General features: G+C 41.0%; 2 protein-coding genes across 3 annotated transcripts; both read left to right on the plus strand.

Annotated features, from left to right (window-relative positions):
- Positions 1 to 1,970: 1,970 nt before the first annotated feature.
- On the plus strand, positions 1,971 to 8,214 carry LOC125513282 (acetolactate synthase small subunit 2, chloroplastic-like). Of its 2 annotated transcripts, none has more exons than XM_048678355.1 (12): positions 1,971 to 2,224; positions 2,357 to 2,582; positions 4,310 to 4,393; positions 4,506 to 4,574; positions 4,681 to 4,764; positions 4,883 to 5,038; positions 5,651 to 5,737; positions 6,000 to 6,104; positions 6,174 to 6,296; positions 6,378 to 6,530; positions 6,946 to 7,011; positions 7,895 to 8,214. In XM_048678355.1, the coding sequence occupies exons 1-12, from the start codon at positions 2,040 to 2,042 to the stop codon at positions 7,976 to 7,978; spliced, it is 1,422 nt and encodes a 473-aa protein (XP_048534312.1). In that variant the 5' UTR covers positions 1,971 to 2,039; the 3' UTR covers positions 7,979 to 8,214. The 2 variants fall into 2 exon arrangements, with proteins under 2 accessions (XP_048534312.1, XP_048534313.1); XM_048678356.1 differs by having other exon boundaries at positions 2,369 to 2,582.
- A 4,979-nt stretch (positions 8,215 to 13,193) lies between these two features.
- Positions 13,194 to 14,157, plus strand: LOC125517229 (zinc finger protein 706-like). Its single transcript, XM_048682411.1, has 2 exons — positions 13,194 to 13,468; positions 13,825 to 14,157. The coding sequence occupies exons 1-2, from the start codon at positions 13,346 to 13,348 to the stop codon at positions 13,912 to 13,914; spliced, it is 213 nt and encodes a 70-aa protein (XP_048538368.1). The 5' UTR covers positions 13,194 to 13,345; the 3' UTR covers positions 13,915 to 14,157.
- Positions 14,158 to 17,816: the final 3,659 nt, after the last annotated feature.

The following is a 17,816-nucleotide window of genomic DNA, read 5'->3' on the forward strand; positions in this document are numbered from 1 at the left end:
TGTAATGCTTTATTTATGTAATTATGTGAAGTGGCGATTGTAAGCCAACGATGTATCTCTTTCCCTTATGTATTACATGGGTTGTGTGAAGATTACCTCACTTGCGACATTGCTTTCAATGCGGTTATGCCTCTAAGTCGTGCTTCGACACGTGGGAGATATAGCCGCATCGAGGGTGTGACACTTACTCTCGTTTGTTTCTCAATTAAGTGCATGAAAATTTCCAGGTGCTGCATGTGTGCATGATGTATTGTTTTCTCAGGATTTTTGGGACTTTAATTTAACTAGCAAAAGGGCCGGTGCGTTGCAACGGGAGAAAAAAAATCATAATATCCAAAGAACATGACAACATTTTGCTGCATCATCGATAACATTTTGGTGAATATTCTATTCAATTTCATTAATATTTTCTAATACATTAGTTTTTCTCATGAACATTTTTTGATTTCCCAAACATTTGTTTTCAAAATTATGATTTTTTATTATGTGAACATTATTTAAACAACTACGAACAGTTTTGAATACACAAACATTTTATGATTTATTGAACATTTTATTTAAAAATTCTCTTTTTTAATTTCTGGAACATTTTTGACGTACCAAATTATTTAAAGGAGAAAAAATGAAAACGGAAAAGAAAAGAGACAAATAAAGGGAAAATAAAAACATGGCGGCCACACATGGGTCGGCATAAACGGGTGCGTCGCGTTTTCTCTCAGCGCGCAGAGCACGGTGTAGGAGGTCCCTGCTCTGTGGGCTGGCCCAGGTGGGTTATTCCCCGTGAAACGTTTTTTTTGTCGCTTATAGATGACATCGATGAGGTAATATTTTGCAAGTTTGGGGACATTATATGTGACGTATCATCGGAAGCACTAACGACTTTATTATTAGGTAGGTATTGATATACTCTCCGTTCTTAAATACTTGTCTTTCTAGACATTTCAAATGGTTACAATATACGGATGTATGTGGTCATATTTTAGAGTGTAGATTCATTCATTTTACTTTGTATGTAGCCATTTGTTGAAATATCTAGAAAGACAAATATGGTCATATTTTAGAGTGTAGATTCATTCATTTTATTTTGTATGTAGCCATTTGTTGAAATGTCTAGAAAGATAAATATTTAGGAACGGAAGGAGTAGATTTTACATTCTATATTAGTGGGTATGAACGAGCCCTGGTCAACTCTCAACCAAAAGAAGAGACAAAAATTACCAATCATATCCTCTCTTTTTTAATTTGCAACCCTCTTGTGGACCTGGTCTCTACTCTCTACCCTCCTGTGATCAGCGTGAAGCTCAGCCGCTCCCCTCCGGCACCGTGGTGGCCTCGGTTAGTACGCTATAAGCGTAACAAAACCCCCAAGGATAGAAAAAGAGTAGCACAGCCACGCTGCACGGTTGTAGTACACGACAATGGATCCTCAAAAATAAAAAGTACTATTTTGTACAGTTGGCGTTCTTTCACCGTCTTCGCCTTATAATGAAATCGCAGCTCTCCTGCGTTTCCTAAAAAAAAAGTACTACACGACAATGAGCAAAAGCTAACACGCGGGAACAACTTTTGGCTGTTGCGCTGGCTTTATGTTTCGTCGGGGCAATACTCTACCTCGCGCGGCCTGCCGTGGCTAGAAAAGACGAACCGGCACGCCGCGTTTGTGTATCTTTCTTGCGCAAAGATGGCTTTGCTCCTTTGCCACGATCGGAGATCGGACAACTGCGGATTCGCCTCGTTTTGTAGTAGCAGCACTTTCACATGCAAACCGTAGCACCATCAGCAGAGAGAGAGAGAGAGAGAGAGAGGATATACCAAATTTGGTGGGTGGCCCCAGCGCACCCGGCCCAACGGAAAACGTGGCCACCCGTGACACATCTCGCGTATCGTATCACACTGGCAGGCACACCATGCGCGGCGGGGGGCAGCTTCGTAATTCCCCCCCTCATAAACCCTACTTGCTGTTAAACCAACACACTGTCCTGTCCTGTCCCGTCCCGCACTTCCCGATAGCCCACCAACTTCGCCCTCGACCACCATCCATGTCCGTCGCCACCGCCCACCACCTCCGCCCGTCGCCACCGGCGGCCCGCGACCGCCTCCCCGGATGCGCCGCGCGCGCCTCCTTCCGCCCCCTGCGCCGCCGCGGACTCGCCGCGGGGGCCAGCGCCGGCGGCGAGGCGACCGCCGCCGTGTCGGCGGTCACCGCGAGCGCCAAGAGGGATCCGTAAGCGCCTCTCCCCCGCCGCAATGCGGTCTCCGTTTCTCATATTTCGCGCCTGAGTCCCGTCTTGCCGCGCCCGGTGTCCCCCGCTGCGCGCGTTACTCTTTTGAGCTGACTTTTGATGGGAGTTGCTAGCCGGGATTGCAGGGTGCGGCGCCACACGATTTCGGTCTTCGTCGGGGACGAGAGCGGCATGATAAACAGGATCGCCGGGGTCTTCGCCAGGAGAGGCTACAACATCGAGTCGCTCGCCGTGGGGCTTAACAAGGACAAGGCCCTCTTCACCATCGTCGTCTCCGGGACGGATAGGGTGCTCAAGCAAGTCATTGAGCAGCTCAATAAGCTCGTCAACGTCTTGAATGTGAGCCTGCCGTCCCACATTTTGCACCAGTTTATTACTCCTTAGGAGAAGTAAATCATCCGGATTTCATGCCACTTGGTTTCAACAGCCTTCAGAACATTTCACTGACTTCAAAATTTTCTTTCAGCTCTAGCAATGTACTAGTACAGTACTATAAAGTGCTAGAGCATAGCAGTTTCTAATTAGTCATAAACACCTTACCCGTATTCTGCTGTAATACCCCATTCCGTTATAATCACAGCTTCAATGCGTCAGAAAAAAGCTCTTTTGTGGATGTTCTGCATTTGTTGTTGTAAAACCATCAAGGAACTACACCTTTTAGGACTAATTTGATGGAACTATACACCTTTTCTTGCGCTAATATATAATGTAAAATCTATATCAATACCTACCTAATAATAAAGTCACATAAAATGTCCCCAAACTTGCAAAATATTACCTCATTGATGTCATCTATAAGCGACAAAAAAAACGTTAGTGCATAGTCTCACAGAGTCTCACAGATGCCCCAAACAGGCACCTCTTTTTAGCTCTCCTGTATATCTTACAACCTGGCCCCACTGCATAGTCTCACAGAGTCTTGTAGTTTCCCGTTATACATAGGCGGTTAACATGTGACTCAACCTAGGTTTAATGAGCCTTTGCTTGCCTGTTATGTTGGTCCAAGGATTAGTGAACATTTCCATGCCACTTTCCCAGTTATTTCGGTTCAAGGTGTAATGAACCAATCACTCGTGTGTTTGTTTCAGATTTGAGGTGTACACACATACTCCCTCCGTCCCAAAATAAGTGACTTAATTTTGTACTAACTTTGGGACGGAGGGAGTACATGCTTACTGAACCAAAAACCTAGGCATAGCATGGTAGTACAAGGCCCTGCGATACTGTGTTGTAAAACCATTAGAGAGTTGAAAAAAGTGGTATTCCTTTACAGTGTGCAAGAAAAGGTAAAATTATGTGATATTAGTCTTTAAACGTGTAACAAAAAAAAACTCGACTGGTGGGGGGAAGACCGCCCCCACGGCTTTGCACTGAGAAGAATCTCTTCCTGGCCCGGTCGAGAAAAGGCCCTGAAGGCCGGCTGCCCGGACGCGCCACAGGGTACCCAGGACATGTGGGCCCTTCAATGTGTAATCAGTTGATAATTTTGCAACAAAAAGTGTAAGTTGAGAAATTTACTCTTATGTCTATACAGATGTGTCCTGGTTGTTTAGTGTGTTGTAAATTTTGTTTGTATGTAAGGGAATACAGTTACTTTGATCACTGCTGTACCTTGTCTTCAGTGATGTCGAGCATATATTCACATGGTTATAATCCAAGTAATCAGCAGTTTGCATGTTTGGTAAAAATTACTGTGTTGCATGGAATCAGGAGTATTAAGTTGTTTCCATAATAACCTTATCATAATTGTTATACTGAAGCTGCTTAAAAAGAAAGGGCGCACAGATGGAAAATTTTATTCTGCCACTATGCACATACAGGATATCCAAAGAAAACAGCTATTCTAACGAATCTAAGCTGATTTCATACCACCTTGCATAATTGTCTGTTGTCTGCTTATCGTTCCTACCATCTAGATGAATTAAATAGTCTGATGTGATGTTTTCCTTTTTATCCCAAGCATTGTTATGTTCCTGGCTTGCAGATTTCTTTTCTTATTGCATGTTGTTCGGTGATCATATAAATGTTTGTTAATATATATCGTATTTGAATCCAATAAATTGCAGGTTGAAGATCTATCTAAGGAGCCTCAGGTTGAAAGAGAGCTCATGCTTATAAAACTCAATGTTGAACCAGATCAACGTGCTGACGTAAGATATGCTGTTGACTTGTATCTGCATAGTCACTGAATTAGTATATTGGTACTTCCATACACAGTTGCAACAATACTCTTAATGTGCTGTTTCTTCTCATGGTTGATAGGTCATGTTTGTAGCTAATGTTTTCAGAGCGAAAGTTGTTGATATTTCTGAGAACAGCCTAACTCTGGAGGTAAAAACTCTTGATCTCCAACAGTTCTACATATGGTATATGACTATACGTGTTCCTTGTTTTATTCCGGGTGAAGCCTTTGATGCTTATTTGTTCAATGCTGTAGGTAACTGGAGATCCTGGGAAAATCGTTGCGGCACAAAGGAACCTAAGAAAATTTGGGATCGAAGAAATTTGTCGAACGGGAAAAGTATTTTCTGAATCATTTGCTGCCTACATGCATGGGCATATTTTTCTAAATCATTTGCTGCCTACATCCACGGGCATATTTTCTTCATTACCTAATTCTTGTCTCCCAACATTCTTAGATTGCTTTGAGGCGTGAAAAGATCGGAGCAACTGCTCGTTTCTGGGGGTTTTCTGCTGCTTCTTACCCAGACCTTGTAGAAGCATCGCGCAAAAATCCTCTTACTTCTGTGAATAAGACGGTTAATGGCAATTTTGATCAACCATCCAGTGCCGGGGTATGTTTCTGTGCTTATAAAACTAACTCCATGTTTGTTGCCCATTTCCTCTTGTTCTTCTTGTCCTGTTATATCCGTTCTAAAAGGTAGCGTGTAGGCTTTAGGAGTACCTTTTAGGACACTGCTGTTTGCAGATTAAATACTTGGTAAGCTATGCTTGAGAGATGCCTCTTTTGTGTGGATAATGCAAGAAATATTTTGAGGTGCAAGAAAAGAAAGATCTTGCGAACTGGTATATTTTTGATAGTTATTTAATGCAAACAAATGCAACTTAACTTCTTTGCCACCAGTAGAAATCCCAGTGTAGCCATCGCTCCATAAGTGATTCTTTTTAGAGAAAAAATAATTTGTATACCTGGTTATAGGAAACAAAAAATAGAAAGAAAAGTAGAGTTCATACAGCGAAACTGGGGAGACCTGCATTCATATAAAACTGAAGACCACGCTTTGGAATCACCACAAGACTTCTAAATGTGCAACCGAAGCAACATAACTGAGTAAAATATTTCCAGACTTCCAGTAAACATATGAGATACATTATTACAGTATGTATGCCTATTGCTACTGATTCTTATAGCATGTGGTTGTTTTGACTCTGAACTGTGTGTGCAGGGTGATGTTTATCCTGTGGAACCTTATGAGAGCTTGTCCATGAACCAAGTACTTGATGCCCATTGGGGTGTTCTTGATGATGAAGATGTAAGTTCAAAGAATTCCAGTTTTGCAAAAGAAACATCATTTGCTTTTTAATTAAAATGACCTATAGACTGCATGCACTGTTTATTCAAAACTGGATCTAATTCTATTTTGACTGCAGTGTGTTCTCATTTTGCATCTTCATTTATTTTGCAAACAGTCAAATATAAACGAAGGCCTCTGTAGCTTTAAGCATCACAGTGCTTAATCGACATGATAATAAATGGTGCGGCTTCTAAGCTAATGATGACTTTGTTTGGTACAGTCAAATGGGCTTCGCTCACATACTCTCTCCATCCTTGTGAATGATTGTCCTGGTGTCCTCAACATTATAACAGGGGTCTTTGCTCGTAGGGGGTACAGTATACAGGTTTGTCAAAACTTCTGTTTATTGTTGTTATGTATGGCTTGTTACCAATGAGACCATACTACTGCCCAGAGCCTTGCTGTTGGCCCAGCTGAAAAGGAAGGCATTTCACGTATTACAACAGTTGTTCCTGGAACTGATGAATCCATTGAGAAGTTAGTTCAGCAGCTTTACAAGCTTATCGATGTACATAAGGTAAATGGCATGCAATTTTTTAGATTAATCATTTGTGCTAGCAAATACTTTGTGCTAATGCAAAACATGTGACCATCCCAGGTTGATGACTTAACTGACTTACCTTTTGCTGAAAGAGAACTGATGGTTATCAAAGTATCTGGAAACACCGCTGCTCGGCGGGAGATACTAGATATTGGTAATATCTTCCGGGCAGAATGTGTGGATCTTTCTGATCACACAGTTACGCTACAGGTGATCTTCTTTCATAGTTAGGTGTCTCTCTGTACTCTTAACGTTTCTAGGACAGTAAGTATTGAAACACATCAGGTATAAAATTTTCAAGAGTACCACCTTGTGCACAAACAACCCATAAGTATTATTATCTGTGTGGGAGTCCTATGAAATTCCTGCATTTTACTCTTTTATGATGAATAGTAGTTTGGTAGTAAACTACTCCCTCCGTCCCATAATATAAGATGCTTTTTGACACTAGTGTAGTGTTGAAAAACGTCTTACATTATGGGACGGAGGGAGTAGTAACCTGATGAATCGTTGGCATAAAAAGATTGAATGTTTGACATGACCGCAACTATTTATTCCGCTTTATGTAAAGCTATTTAATTACTGATGAAAACTCTACATAATTGTACCTTTTGTTACTATGTAGCTTACTGGGGATCTTGACAAGATGGTTGCACTACAAAGACTGTTGGAGCCGTATGGCATATGTGAGGTATGTCAATTGTTTTTGCCTCTTTGTTGTTGATTTCTTGTGAGTGGGAACAAGTAGTTCTAGATGAGCTTTTCAGTATTGTTTTGTTGCTGTCCTATTGATGATGTGAAATAATGTCAATTTCATTCTTGTAAGTCGATTGTTATGCGATAGAAGCAAAGTTGGCAGATAATTTCAATCCATGTATTTGAGCAGGCATTTTTACCATGATAAATGCTTGGTATTGTTTGTCAACATAGTCAACAGTCAATTGGAGTTTTATCAAAACTAGAACAATGTCAGTGCGTTGCAACGGGATATAAATATTCTAATACGTTAGCTTGTAATTTATCTGACATAATAATGTGATTGTGTAAACAAATGTTTATCAAATTTTGACCGTGAATTACCTTATATTTTGATTAAAAGTTTGGTAAGTAAATTAAAGTGGAATTGGTTCAGAAGGTAAGTAAATTAAGGTGATTGATTATCATATACATGGAAGGTTGGACGAAGGGGTGGTGGGAAGAAAGGTGAAATGAGAACCTTACGTTCTTTTTAATTAGTAGAGATAATGAATGGAAAACATTTCTAGATGTTAGGCTTTGTCTGCAGCCTGTGTGAGGATTTCAGGGTACAGTTGTAGGTCCCTGGAACAACTTCAAGGCGATTCTGTGTCAGTTAGAGAAAGAACAACAGTAGTACATTCTATAAAAATAAACAATGGGAACATTCTAGATGTCAAGACTAGTGTCTGGACATGCATTTATCCTACGCTCCCTGGGATAATGAATCTTTATGTTCCACATGTAGCAGAATGCTTTATTTGTGTTCAACCACTTCTTTTTTTCCTTCTGAAAACTAACCGGATGCTTTCCTCTCTGTCATGTTCGATACACGGCAGGTTGCGAGAACAGGTCGGGCAGCGCTAATCCGTGAATCCAGGGTTGATTCCAAGTACCTCCGTGGCTACTCCCTTCCACTGTAGTAAGAAAGGTCATTTGGTTGGTTGAGCTGAGTAGAATGTGTAGGCGACTTGTTTCTTCTTTGGTAATGTGTTGACTTGTCGAATAAATTGTTCTTGGTTGATGCAAGTCGAGGTTTGCCCATGTATTGCACCAACAAGCAGAATAAGTACATGCCTCCTTGCCTTGCATTGCTTGTAATTCTGTAACTGTCAGTTGGAACCATCTGTTGAAATGCACTCTTCAAGCGTTTGTGGTGTATCGCGTACTGAAGGAATAAGGGCAGTAATCTACCTTGCTGATGCCGGTTCGGGAGTAAGAAGGTGGTCGCCCGATTTTCCTGAGCCTGTTGGTGCTGCGTGTTCGGTCGGATAGCCACGAGTAAAGAGGTTATTGGCATGTAGCTCGAGATATTGGCGGTGCTCCGGTACGAGCTCGGCAGTCGCACGGCCTACACCTTCGTGGACCACTTTGCCAGGTACAGCAAAGGAGAACAAGACTTGGGAGGTTCGGCGGTTGGCGCGTTACCTCGCCCAGACAGTGCCTCCTCGACTACGGATGCCTGCCGTCAGCTATCGCAGCGTCGTCCTTCCTCGCCAGGCTGACCCTCTCTCTACCCGACGGCCAGCCAAGCGCCGCAGTGGAACAAAGATTTCGAGGAGCTGACTGGATACAAGCACATGGACCTTTTTGACGAAAAGCAAATCAGCAGCATTTCATTGATGAAGAAGAAGACATTACAAAGCTCAAGATGAGCACACATCCAGACCTCATCGCTGGGATTCGATTTCTGCCTTGTACAGGATAAACCCAGATCCTCGTTTCCTGATCTTGCCATTTGCAGTACCTATATAGCTTGCGCTGAGCTGCCTGTATGAGAATAAAGAGAATTAGAGAACAAACTTTAGGGAGGGTGTAACCGCTGTTTATCCCTGCTGTGTGGAAACTTGTTGTGCCACCCAAAATACATGTCTTCCTCACAAATTAATGACTAGAGATAACCTTAGAAAGAGGCACATCATTAAGCCTCTAGACTCTGTATATTGTGCAGAGAACGAAACCAACTTCCACTTATTCTTTGAGTGTATAGTAGCCAGGAGTATATGGTCCTTTCTTGGTGAATTCTTCCAAACACAGATAGGCACAAATTTTGAATCTGTTGTACATTTCTGGGTTTCCAACAAGAAAAACTTTGCATTAAATACCATTAGTTTCTGCTGTCCTGTGGTGTTTGTGGAAATATAGGAACTCTATAATTTTTAACAATACCATTTGGACTTCTATTACCCGGATTTGGGGCTTGATTATCAGAATGCTCAAATTCTGGGTTGTCCTGTCTCCGGAAGCAGGGAGAGCAAAGCTGGAGGAATTCCTGAGCTCTCTGACAAGCTTCGTTCGGCAACCCCTGTGGATCCTGAGTGGTTGACAATGAGGAAGAATGAGGTCGATTCTCGCTGGAGTAAGCTCAGAATCTCGGGGGAGGACAACGGCTTCCAATCCCTGGCCAAGAAAGAGACCCGATGGACAAGGACGCCACAAGCAGCCCAGTGTCAACTCTCATGCCTTGCTGGTCGCCGCAAGCTACCTTGGCGCCGCCCTTCAAGTTCAGGAGATCTGGAGCCCTGGTCATGATGCGATGGAGCTTTCAAAAAATGTGTGTTGCTGTGTTTTACTTGCTGCCTTTTATCCCACCCCCTCCCGACGCTTGTGTCGTACAAAAAAGGGTTTTAGTTTTCTCTTTAAGTTCGTTTGGACCTAGTAAATTTGCTGAACCCCACATGTTGAGTGTGGGTTCCCTCTTTTAGGTTTGTAATGGAAACGCTGAATACTGTATTCCAATTGACATTCTGAGTTGGATCTTGCCTTCCAATGAAATTGGGGAGAGACCTCCCTGCTAAAAAAGAGCACTTAGATCTTGCCTTCCAATTGGCATTCATATGCATGTGCATTTGGAGTTCCTGCGATGCAAAAGGAACTAAGTTTTGCCATGCTTGCTTGGTCTGAGTTGCGAGTTGCAACATGAATACGTGCAGCGTAAGTCTCAAGATCCACATTTGTACTGTTTTTTCAATGTGATTTGCAGGCCTTTTCCCTAACTCGTATGTGTTTTCAACTAATTATAAGGCTGCGTGCCTATTCAGTGTGATCTCCTCTATACGTGTCACTTTTAAAAGTTTATAATTTCATAATGACCGTGTTGTTTTTATTCACCTTTTGCAACATGATTCCGTTAAGTTGCATCAGTGTATCTTGAGGCTGAACCATCCACAATAAGAGAGGACTTCTTGATTGCATTACAATAGAGTGATCGATCCATTTTCATAGTCTGGTTTCTTGGCGGGCATTGATCTATGAGTGAGAAGGGAGATATGGACATATTTCGGAATAGCTTTATTGTTTGTGAGATATTCTCTTCATCTCAAAATAAGTGTCTCAACTCTAGTACAACTTCTTCCCCCTAATAATAAAGCAAATAGTGCTTCTGGTCGTACGTCATTAAAATTACCCCCGAAATTGACACAAATTACCCACCATGCCACCCATAAGTGAATAAAACGGTTCGGTTTTTCTCAAAGTCCTGTCGGATTTGGTTCTTATAGGTATATCATCATATAACGCAACTGAAGGGCGTAGCCGCGGTGGCTAATGCCTTAGTCCTCCAACAAGGAGACCTGTTCCACGAGACCTCCTCTTCGGCGCCTTATGCGCTGGTTGGCGCAACTGGCGCGCACTGCAGCTCACGAATTAGCCGGCCCATGAACAGCAGGGGCAGTGCAAAAATGTATTCATGTCAGGAAAAAACAAACGCAAATGATGCTCCCGTGAGGATTCGAACCGGCACCATTAAGCTCATGCGCATGATTGGCTAACCACTAGACCAATAGAGCCCTTCCAAAAAGATTGCAACGCGAAAGGTCTAACAACTATATTTTAGCCGCCCTCTTTAGAAAAATGGGATTTCTTTTAAAAAAAAATCTGAACAAATTTTGAATGTCCACAGATTTTAAAAAACATCACGAATTATATAAAAAAAATCATGTATTCAATAAACATCGACGAATTCAAAAAGTTCGTAAAAATTGGGAAAAGTTCATCAATTTTCAAAAAAGTTCACAAATTAAGAGAAAGTTCATCGATTTTGAACAAACATTCATCAACTTTAGAAAAAGTTCATCATTTTTGGAAAAAAAAGTTCATTGACTAAGAAAAAGTTCATTGAATTTGAAAAAAGTTCATCAAATTTGAAAAAAGTTCATCAAATTTGTGAAAACTTCATTGTTTTTGAAAAAAAGTTAATCAAATTTCAATAAAAGTTCGTGGAATTTTAAAATAGTTCATCGAAAATTGAAAAAAAACATCAAAAATAAAAAATAGTTCACCACAATTGGAAAAAAGTTCATCAAAATCTGAAAAAGTTCATCGAAATTGGAAAAAAGTTCATCAAAATCTGAAAATGTTCATCGAATTTGGAAAACAGTTCACCGAATTTGACAAGCCAACTCATTGAATTTGAAAAAGTTCACCAAAAATTGAAAAAAACGTTCATCAATTTTGCAGAAAAAAAATCATAAAGAAAGAAACTTTCTCGAATTAGAAAAAGAAAGAATAAAAGAACAGAAAAATAAAAAAAAGGAGGAAGAAGAAAAGGAAGCAAAACATGCACGTAATCATAACATGTGAAGTGGTCTGGTGGTCGTCCCGACTTACATTAGCCAGCTCGTATCGGGATCGAATTACAGATCTCGCGCTGTTTCTGCTTCTTAGAAGCAGAAAAATGGGCCGGCCCAGACGTGACGAGGGGTGTGCGCCCGTTAGTAGAATGAACAGTATCAGGCGCAAAAGGCGCTGAATAGGATTTGGCCTGTTCCACTGCATTTTCTCTCTTTTTTACGAGGGGTGTGCGTCCGTTTTTTTTCAGTTTGCATTTTGCTTGTTCGTTTTTTATTTCTGTTTTGTGTTTTTCCTTCTATAAATTAATTATTAGGGATTTCCAAAAATTCAAAAGGTTGCGAGTTTTTTAAAGAAATATAAAACGTTTGTGAATTCAAAAAATGTTCTGGAAAGCATAAAATGTTCATGATTTTAAAAAAACTCCTGTTTTTCATTTCGTTTCTTGCCTTTTTCTCATTTCTGTTTTTGTTTTCTCGTCTTTAAATTAATTCGGGATTCCAAAAATTTAAAAGGTTGTGAGTTTTGATTTTTTGAGAAATCATAAAATTTCCATGAATTCAGAAAATGGTCGGGAAATCAAAATGTTCGCAATTTTTTTAAAAATGTTTGCATGTCATAAAAAAGTTCTCGATTTCAAAAAATATGTTCACAAAATAAAATAATATTCATGATTCTTAGAAAATGCTTGTGTATTCAACACACTTTCGGGAATTGGAAAAAATGACCATGAAATTTTCGAAAAGGATCACAAAAATTCAATCAAATCTATTGAAACAGATACGTAAATAACGAACAAACCAAACCATCGCTTACATAAACTTTTTGAGGGGATCTGGAGAGGTTGTTTTATTATTTTATTTAGTCCATCGCGCATTGGGTAAAAAAGGTTTCTGTGTTCTTTACAACATTGAGCCCAAAACAATTGACACATTTTCCAGTGGTTTTGTTTTTGTAAGCTATATGAAATGACTAAATGTCTAATTTGCTATCATACATATCTATATTTATTGTGGTACTATATTTTCACTGGTCATGAAAAACACCATGACGCCGGGTCAAGGCGAGACACATCATTCATCAGTCTACGTTAGGCAAGGTCTATCAATACAGTTTCCACAACCAAAAAACATTTCATTGTGACGCCTTAGGAAATAAAGTCATCATGAGACCATCACATTTTTTGTTTTTGAAATGACTTTTAAAAAGTCTCTTATCTCATCATGACATGATTTTGACGTACTTTGTGAAGTGACATTTTAAAAGTCCGTATCTCATCCTGGCATAATTTGCATAATCTTATTATTTTTCTCCCGTGACAACGCATGGGCCTATTTGCTAGTTGTACTAAAATTAATTCAAAGTTGAGACACTTATTTTAGGACGGATGTCATGGAATAACGAAATTCTTCTATTACTCACATTCGAAGAACCCATTTAAAAAAGTTGAGGAAGAGAACCCAAAAATTTGTAAGCCCTGTGGTTGGATATGGTGGCGAATGGAGGGGGAACGGCCCACCCACAGCCCACAGGAACATGAGTCGCGTAGATAGGCCCGCGATGACCCGGCATACAGCGGAAGGGAAGGCAACAGGGGGATCTTTCTTTCTCTCAAAAAAAGAAAGGAAAAAAGGGCAACGGGAGGATCGAGAAGGGGCGAGGGTGGTTGTTTGGACGGAGTTGGGGACTATCGATCGATCGATCGGAGGCGGGGCGGCGGGATGACGCGGGGGAAGCAGAAGATCGACGCGCAGCGGAAGAGCGCGGAGAAGAACCAGAAGTCCAAGGGGTCGCAGCTCGAGGCCCGCGCCGTCGGCCTCAAGGTCGTCTGCCCCATCTGCAAGGTCAGCGCACGCGCTCTCTTCTTCTTCTTCCTAATCCCTATCTAGGCACGGCACGGATCTGAAGCCCCAGTCAGGGTCTCCATCCGATCCGATCCGATCCCATGCGCGTTGTCATGTTCCCCTTCTGGGCTAGTAGTAATTCTGGGGCAGAGTAGATGATGGCTAGTAGCCGATCTGAATCCTGCAACCAGCATGATAAGATCGTACGAATCAAGTTAGAAAACTGTGTGCAAGCATAACCGGATATACTCCTGCTAGCTGGTGTATAATTAGCTTTACATGGATGCATGTTCCTCGTGATTGATGCAGTGTCAACTTCATGTATATAATAATATTACCTATATATGTGTGTGCAGTCTCAACTGGCCAACGAGAAGCAGTTGATTGATCACTATGGATCAAAGCATCCCAAGGAGAAACCTCCAGGTCCATCAAATGCAGAGTGACTGATGCGAGGCGGAAGCATGAGCTATACTTTGACTGTTTCTGAGGGTGTTCAATCTGCTCCACACTCGGACGACTTGAGCCTCAGCTTTACCCTATGTAATGCATGCATTTCCCCTTGTTCCAGGCAAGAACCTTGATGAGCATGTATTTGCCTTATATGAGTATCTTGTCAAACTGTCAGCATACCTTCAAACTGTATGTGGTACAATCTTTGGATAAGAGAATGCTAAACTTTCCGATTATGGCATTCTCCTGTTGCGTGATTTGCTGTCTAGAGAGCTGAAAAATGAATGTTTTTTCGTTCATGTGTGTGTGGTATATACAGCATCCGAAAAAAGAATTGTTCTGGTTGTTCGAAACAAAAAGCAAGTCCTGAAGGGAAGTCATGACATACAAACTTTTTTTGGGGGTGATGACATACAAACTGAACATAAGATAAAAAAGCACCACAGAAACAGGAATGATGTGTTACATCCCAAATCAGGGTACTACCATATTGCTATGGGTTTTCAAATTCTAAACAAGACTTCAAAGTACGGTAAATTGCTCCTTTTTTTGGTTGTTGCACGCATTTGAGGCAATTCTATTGACTTGCTGTGTCCCCGGAGCTGCATCATGATGAGAATCATCCAAATCACAGACGGTCTCCGGTGTACTTCACTATGATTGACAACGGCATGTGTTTACCTCTACCGCCTTAGATGGTGGTGTATCAAATCCATGCATTTCTTCAATAGGAGGTAAGTTTTTGACATTTTCAGCTTTAGTACCTTTTTTCTTCATATATTTCGCTGCCTCTTGCATATCTTCTGGACTAAGATATAAGATACCCCTCTTCTTCGGAGTGGGTTTAGGAGGTGATTCAGGAAGAGTCCAATTATCATAATTTTTTTAATATGTTATCCAATAATTCCTTAGCTTGTTCAACGGTTCGTTCCCTGAAAACACAACCAACACAACCATCTAGGAAATCCTTAAAAGTATCAGTTAGTCCATTATAGAAGATATCAAGTATTTTATTTTTTCTTAAGAGGATGACCAGGCAAAGTGTTAAGCAATTGGAGAAGCCCCCCCCCCCCCAAGCTTGTGGGAGACTCTCTTCTTCAATTTGCACAAAGTTAAATATTTCCTGTAAGGCAGCTTGTTTATTACGAGCAGGGAAATATTTTTTAGAGAAATAATAAATCATATCCGTGGGACTACGCACACAACTAGGAGAGAGATTATTGTATCATATCTTAGCATCACCCTTTAATGAGAACGAAAATAATTTTAGGATATAATAGTAGTGAATTTTATCATCATGAGTAAAAAGGGGGGCTATATCATTCAACTTAGTAAGGTGTGCCACAACAATTTCATTTTCATAACCATGGAAAGGATCAGATTCAATCAAAGTAATTAACTCTGTGTCGACAGAGTTAATTCATAATCCTTATCATCAACAAAGATAGGTGAAGTAGCAAACTTAGGATCACATTTCATTCTAGCATTCAAAGATTTTTCTTTCAGTTTGCATAATAATTTCTTAAGATCATCCCTATTATTACAAGCAAGAAAGTCTCTAGTTATCTCCTCGTCCATAAATAAACTTCTAGTATCTTATGCAATTGATATCTAGGAGAGCTAGGTCTAACAGGTGTTTGAAGATTTTCAGATTCAAGTACTTCATCAGTTTCATCACTCTCAATATTTTTAGCTCTAGCAATTTGTTCATCAAGAAATTCACCTAGTGGCACATTATCATCAATCAAGGTACTAACATCATCATGAGTAGCATTCATAGAAGTAGCATCATCAATAACTTGTGAAATATCAGGATTAATAGCATGTGGTGGTGTTGCAAGTCTACTCAAAATAAAAGGTGAATCAAGTGCAAAGCTAGATGGCAGTTTCTTACCTCCCCTCGTTTTAGAGGGAAAAATCTTAGTCTCGGTATCCTTCAGATTCTTCATAATGATAGATAAATAATAGTCCCAAGTGACTCAACAAATATAGCTATGGTCCCCGGCAACGACGCCAAAAAAAGGTCTTGATAACCCACAAGTATAGGGGATCGCAACCGTTTTTGAGGGTAGAGTATTCAACCCAAATTTATAGATTCGACACAAGGGGAGCCAAATAATATTTGCAAGTATTAGCTGCTGAGTTGTCAATTCAACCACACCTGGAGATTAATTATTTGCAGCAAAGCGATTAGTAGCACATCAATATGATAGTTTTGATAGTAGTAGCAACAACAATAGTAATGGTAAAAGTGATAGCAATGATATTGTAGCAAGTGTAACAATAATAGTAGCAGTAGTAACTTAGCAAGATCAATATATAGGAAATTCATAGACATTGGATCGGTGGATTCGTTGGATGATATTCATCATATAACAGTCATGACCTAGGGCGATACAAAACTAGCTCCAGTTCATAAATATAATATAGGCATGTATTCCATAAATAGTCATACGTGCTTATGGAAAGAACTTGCATGACATATTTTGTCCTACCCTCCCGTGGCAGCGGGGTCCATATGGAAACTAAGGGATATAACGGCCTCCTTTTAATAGAGAACTGGAACAAAGCATTAACACATAGTGAATACATGAACTCCTCAAACTACGGTCATCATCGGAAAGTATCCCGACTATTGTCACTCCGGGGTTTACGGATCATAACACGTAATAGGTGAATATCACTTGCAAGATCAGATCTAGAACATAGATATAATGATGATAGCATAAACGGTTCAAATTTGAAATAATGGCACCCAGGCCCAAAGTGACAAGCATTATGCATGGTAAAGTCATAACAACATCAATCTCAGAACATAGTGGATATTAGGGATCAAGCCCTAACAAAACTAACTCAATTACATGATGAATCTCATCCAACGCCTCACCGACCAGCGAGCCTACGAAGGAATTACTCACTCCTGATGGGGAGCATCATGGAATTGGCGATGAAGGAGGGTTGGTGATGATGAAGATCGAAGATCCTCCTCTCCGGAGCCCAAAACGGACTCCAGATCTAGCCTCCCGATGAAGAACAGGAGGTGCCGGTGGCTCCGTATCGTGAAACGAGATAATTCTTCCTTCCTAATTTTTTCCCTAGAAATATAGGTATTTGTGGAGTCAAGATCAGGGTTTGTGGGGCCACTAGGTGGGCACAACCCACCTAGGCGCGCCTGGAGGGGGCACCCTGGTGGGTTGTGCTCACCCAGGGCCCCCCCTCCGATGGTTCTTAACTCCAGTATTTTTCTTTTATTCTGAAATAATTCTCCAAAAAGTTCCGTTCCAATCTGAGAACTTTTATTTCTGCACAAAAACAACATCATGGTAGTTCTGCTGAAAACAACGTCAGTCCGGGTTAGTTTCATTCAAATAATGCAAATTAGAGTCCAAAGCAAGAGGAAAAGCGTTAGGAAAAGTAGATACGATGGGGACATATCAACTGACACTCGTAATATTCAGCCAAATCTAGGCCAGATATGGGGAGGCCTAGGTGCGCTCGGGCGCGTTGGCTGTCGGTGTCAAAACCGGCCGATCTCAGGTAGGGGGTCCCGAACTGTGCGTCTGAGGATCGAAGGTAACAAGGGACACAGGGAACACGATGTTTACCCAGGTTCGGGCCCTCTTAATGGAGGTAAAACCCTACGTCATGCTTGATTGTATTTGATGAGTATAGGGGTTACAAGAGTCGATCTACCTCGAGATCGTAATGGCTAAACCCTAGATGTCTAGCCTATATGAATTCTGATAGCCTCTACGGACTAAACCGTCCAGTTTATATACACATCGGAGGGGCCTAGGGTTGTATAGAGTCGGTTTGCAAAAGAAGGAAATTACATATCCAGACGCCAATCTTGCCATCCACGCATAGGAGAGTCTTATCCAGACACGGGGGAAGG

Source organism: Triticum urartu, chromosome 6 (assembly GCF_003073215.2).
Source record: "Triticum urartu cultivar G1812 chromosome 6, Tu2.1, whole genome shotgun sequence".
Lineage (NCBI taxonomy): Eukaryota > Viridiplantae > Streptophyta > Magnoliopsida > Poales > Poaceae > Triticum > Triticum urartu.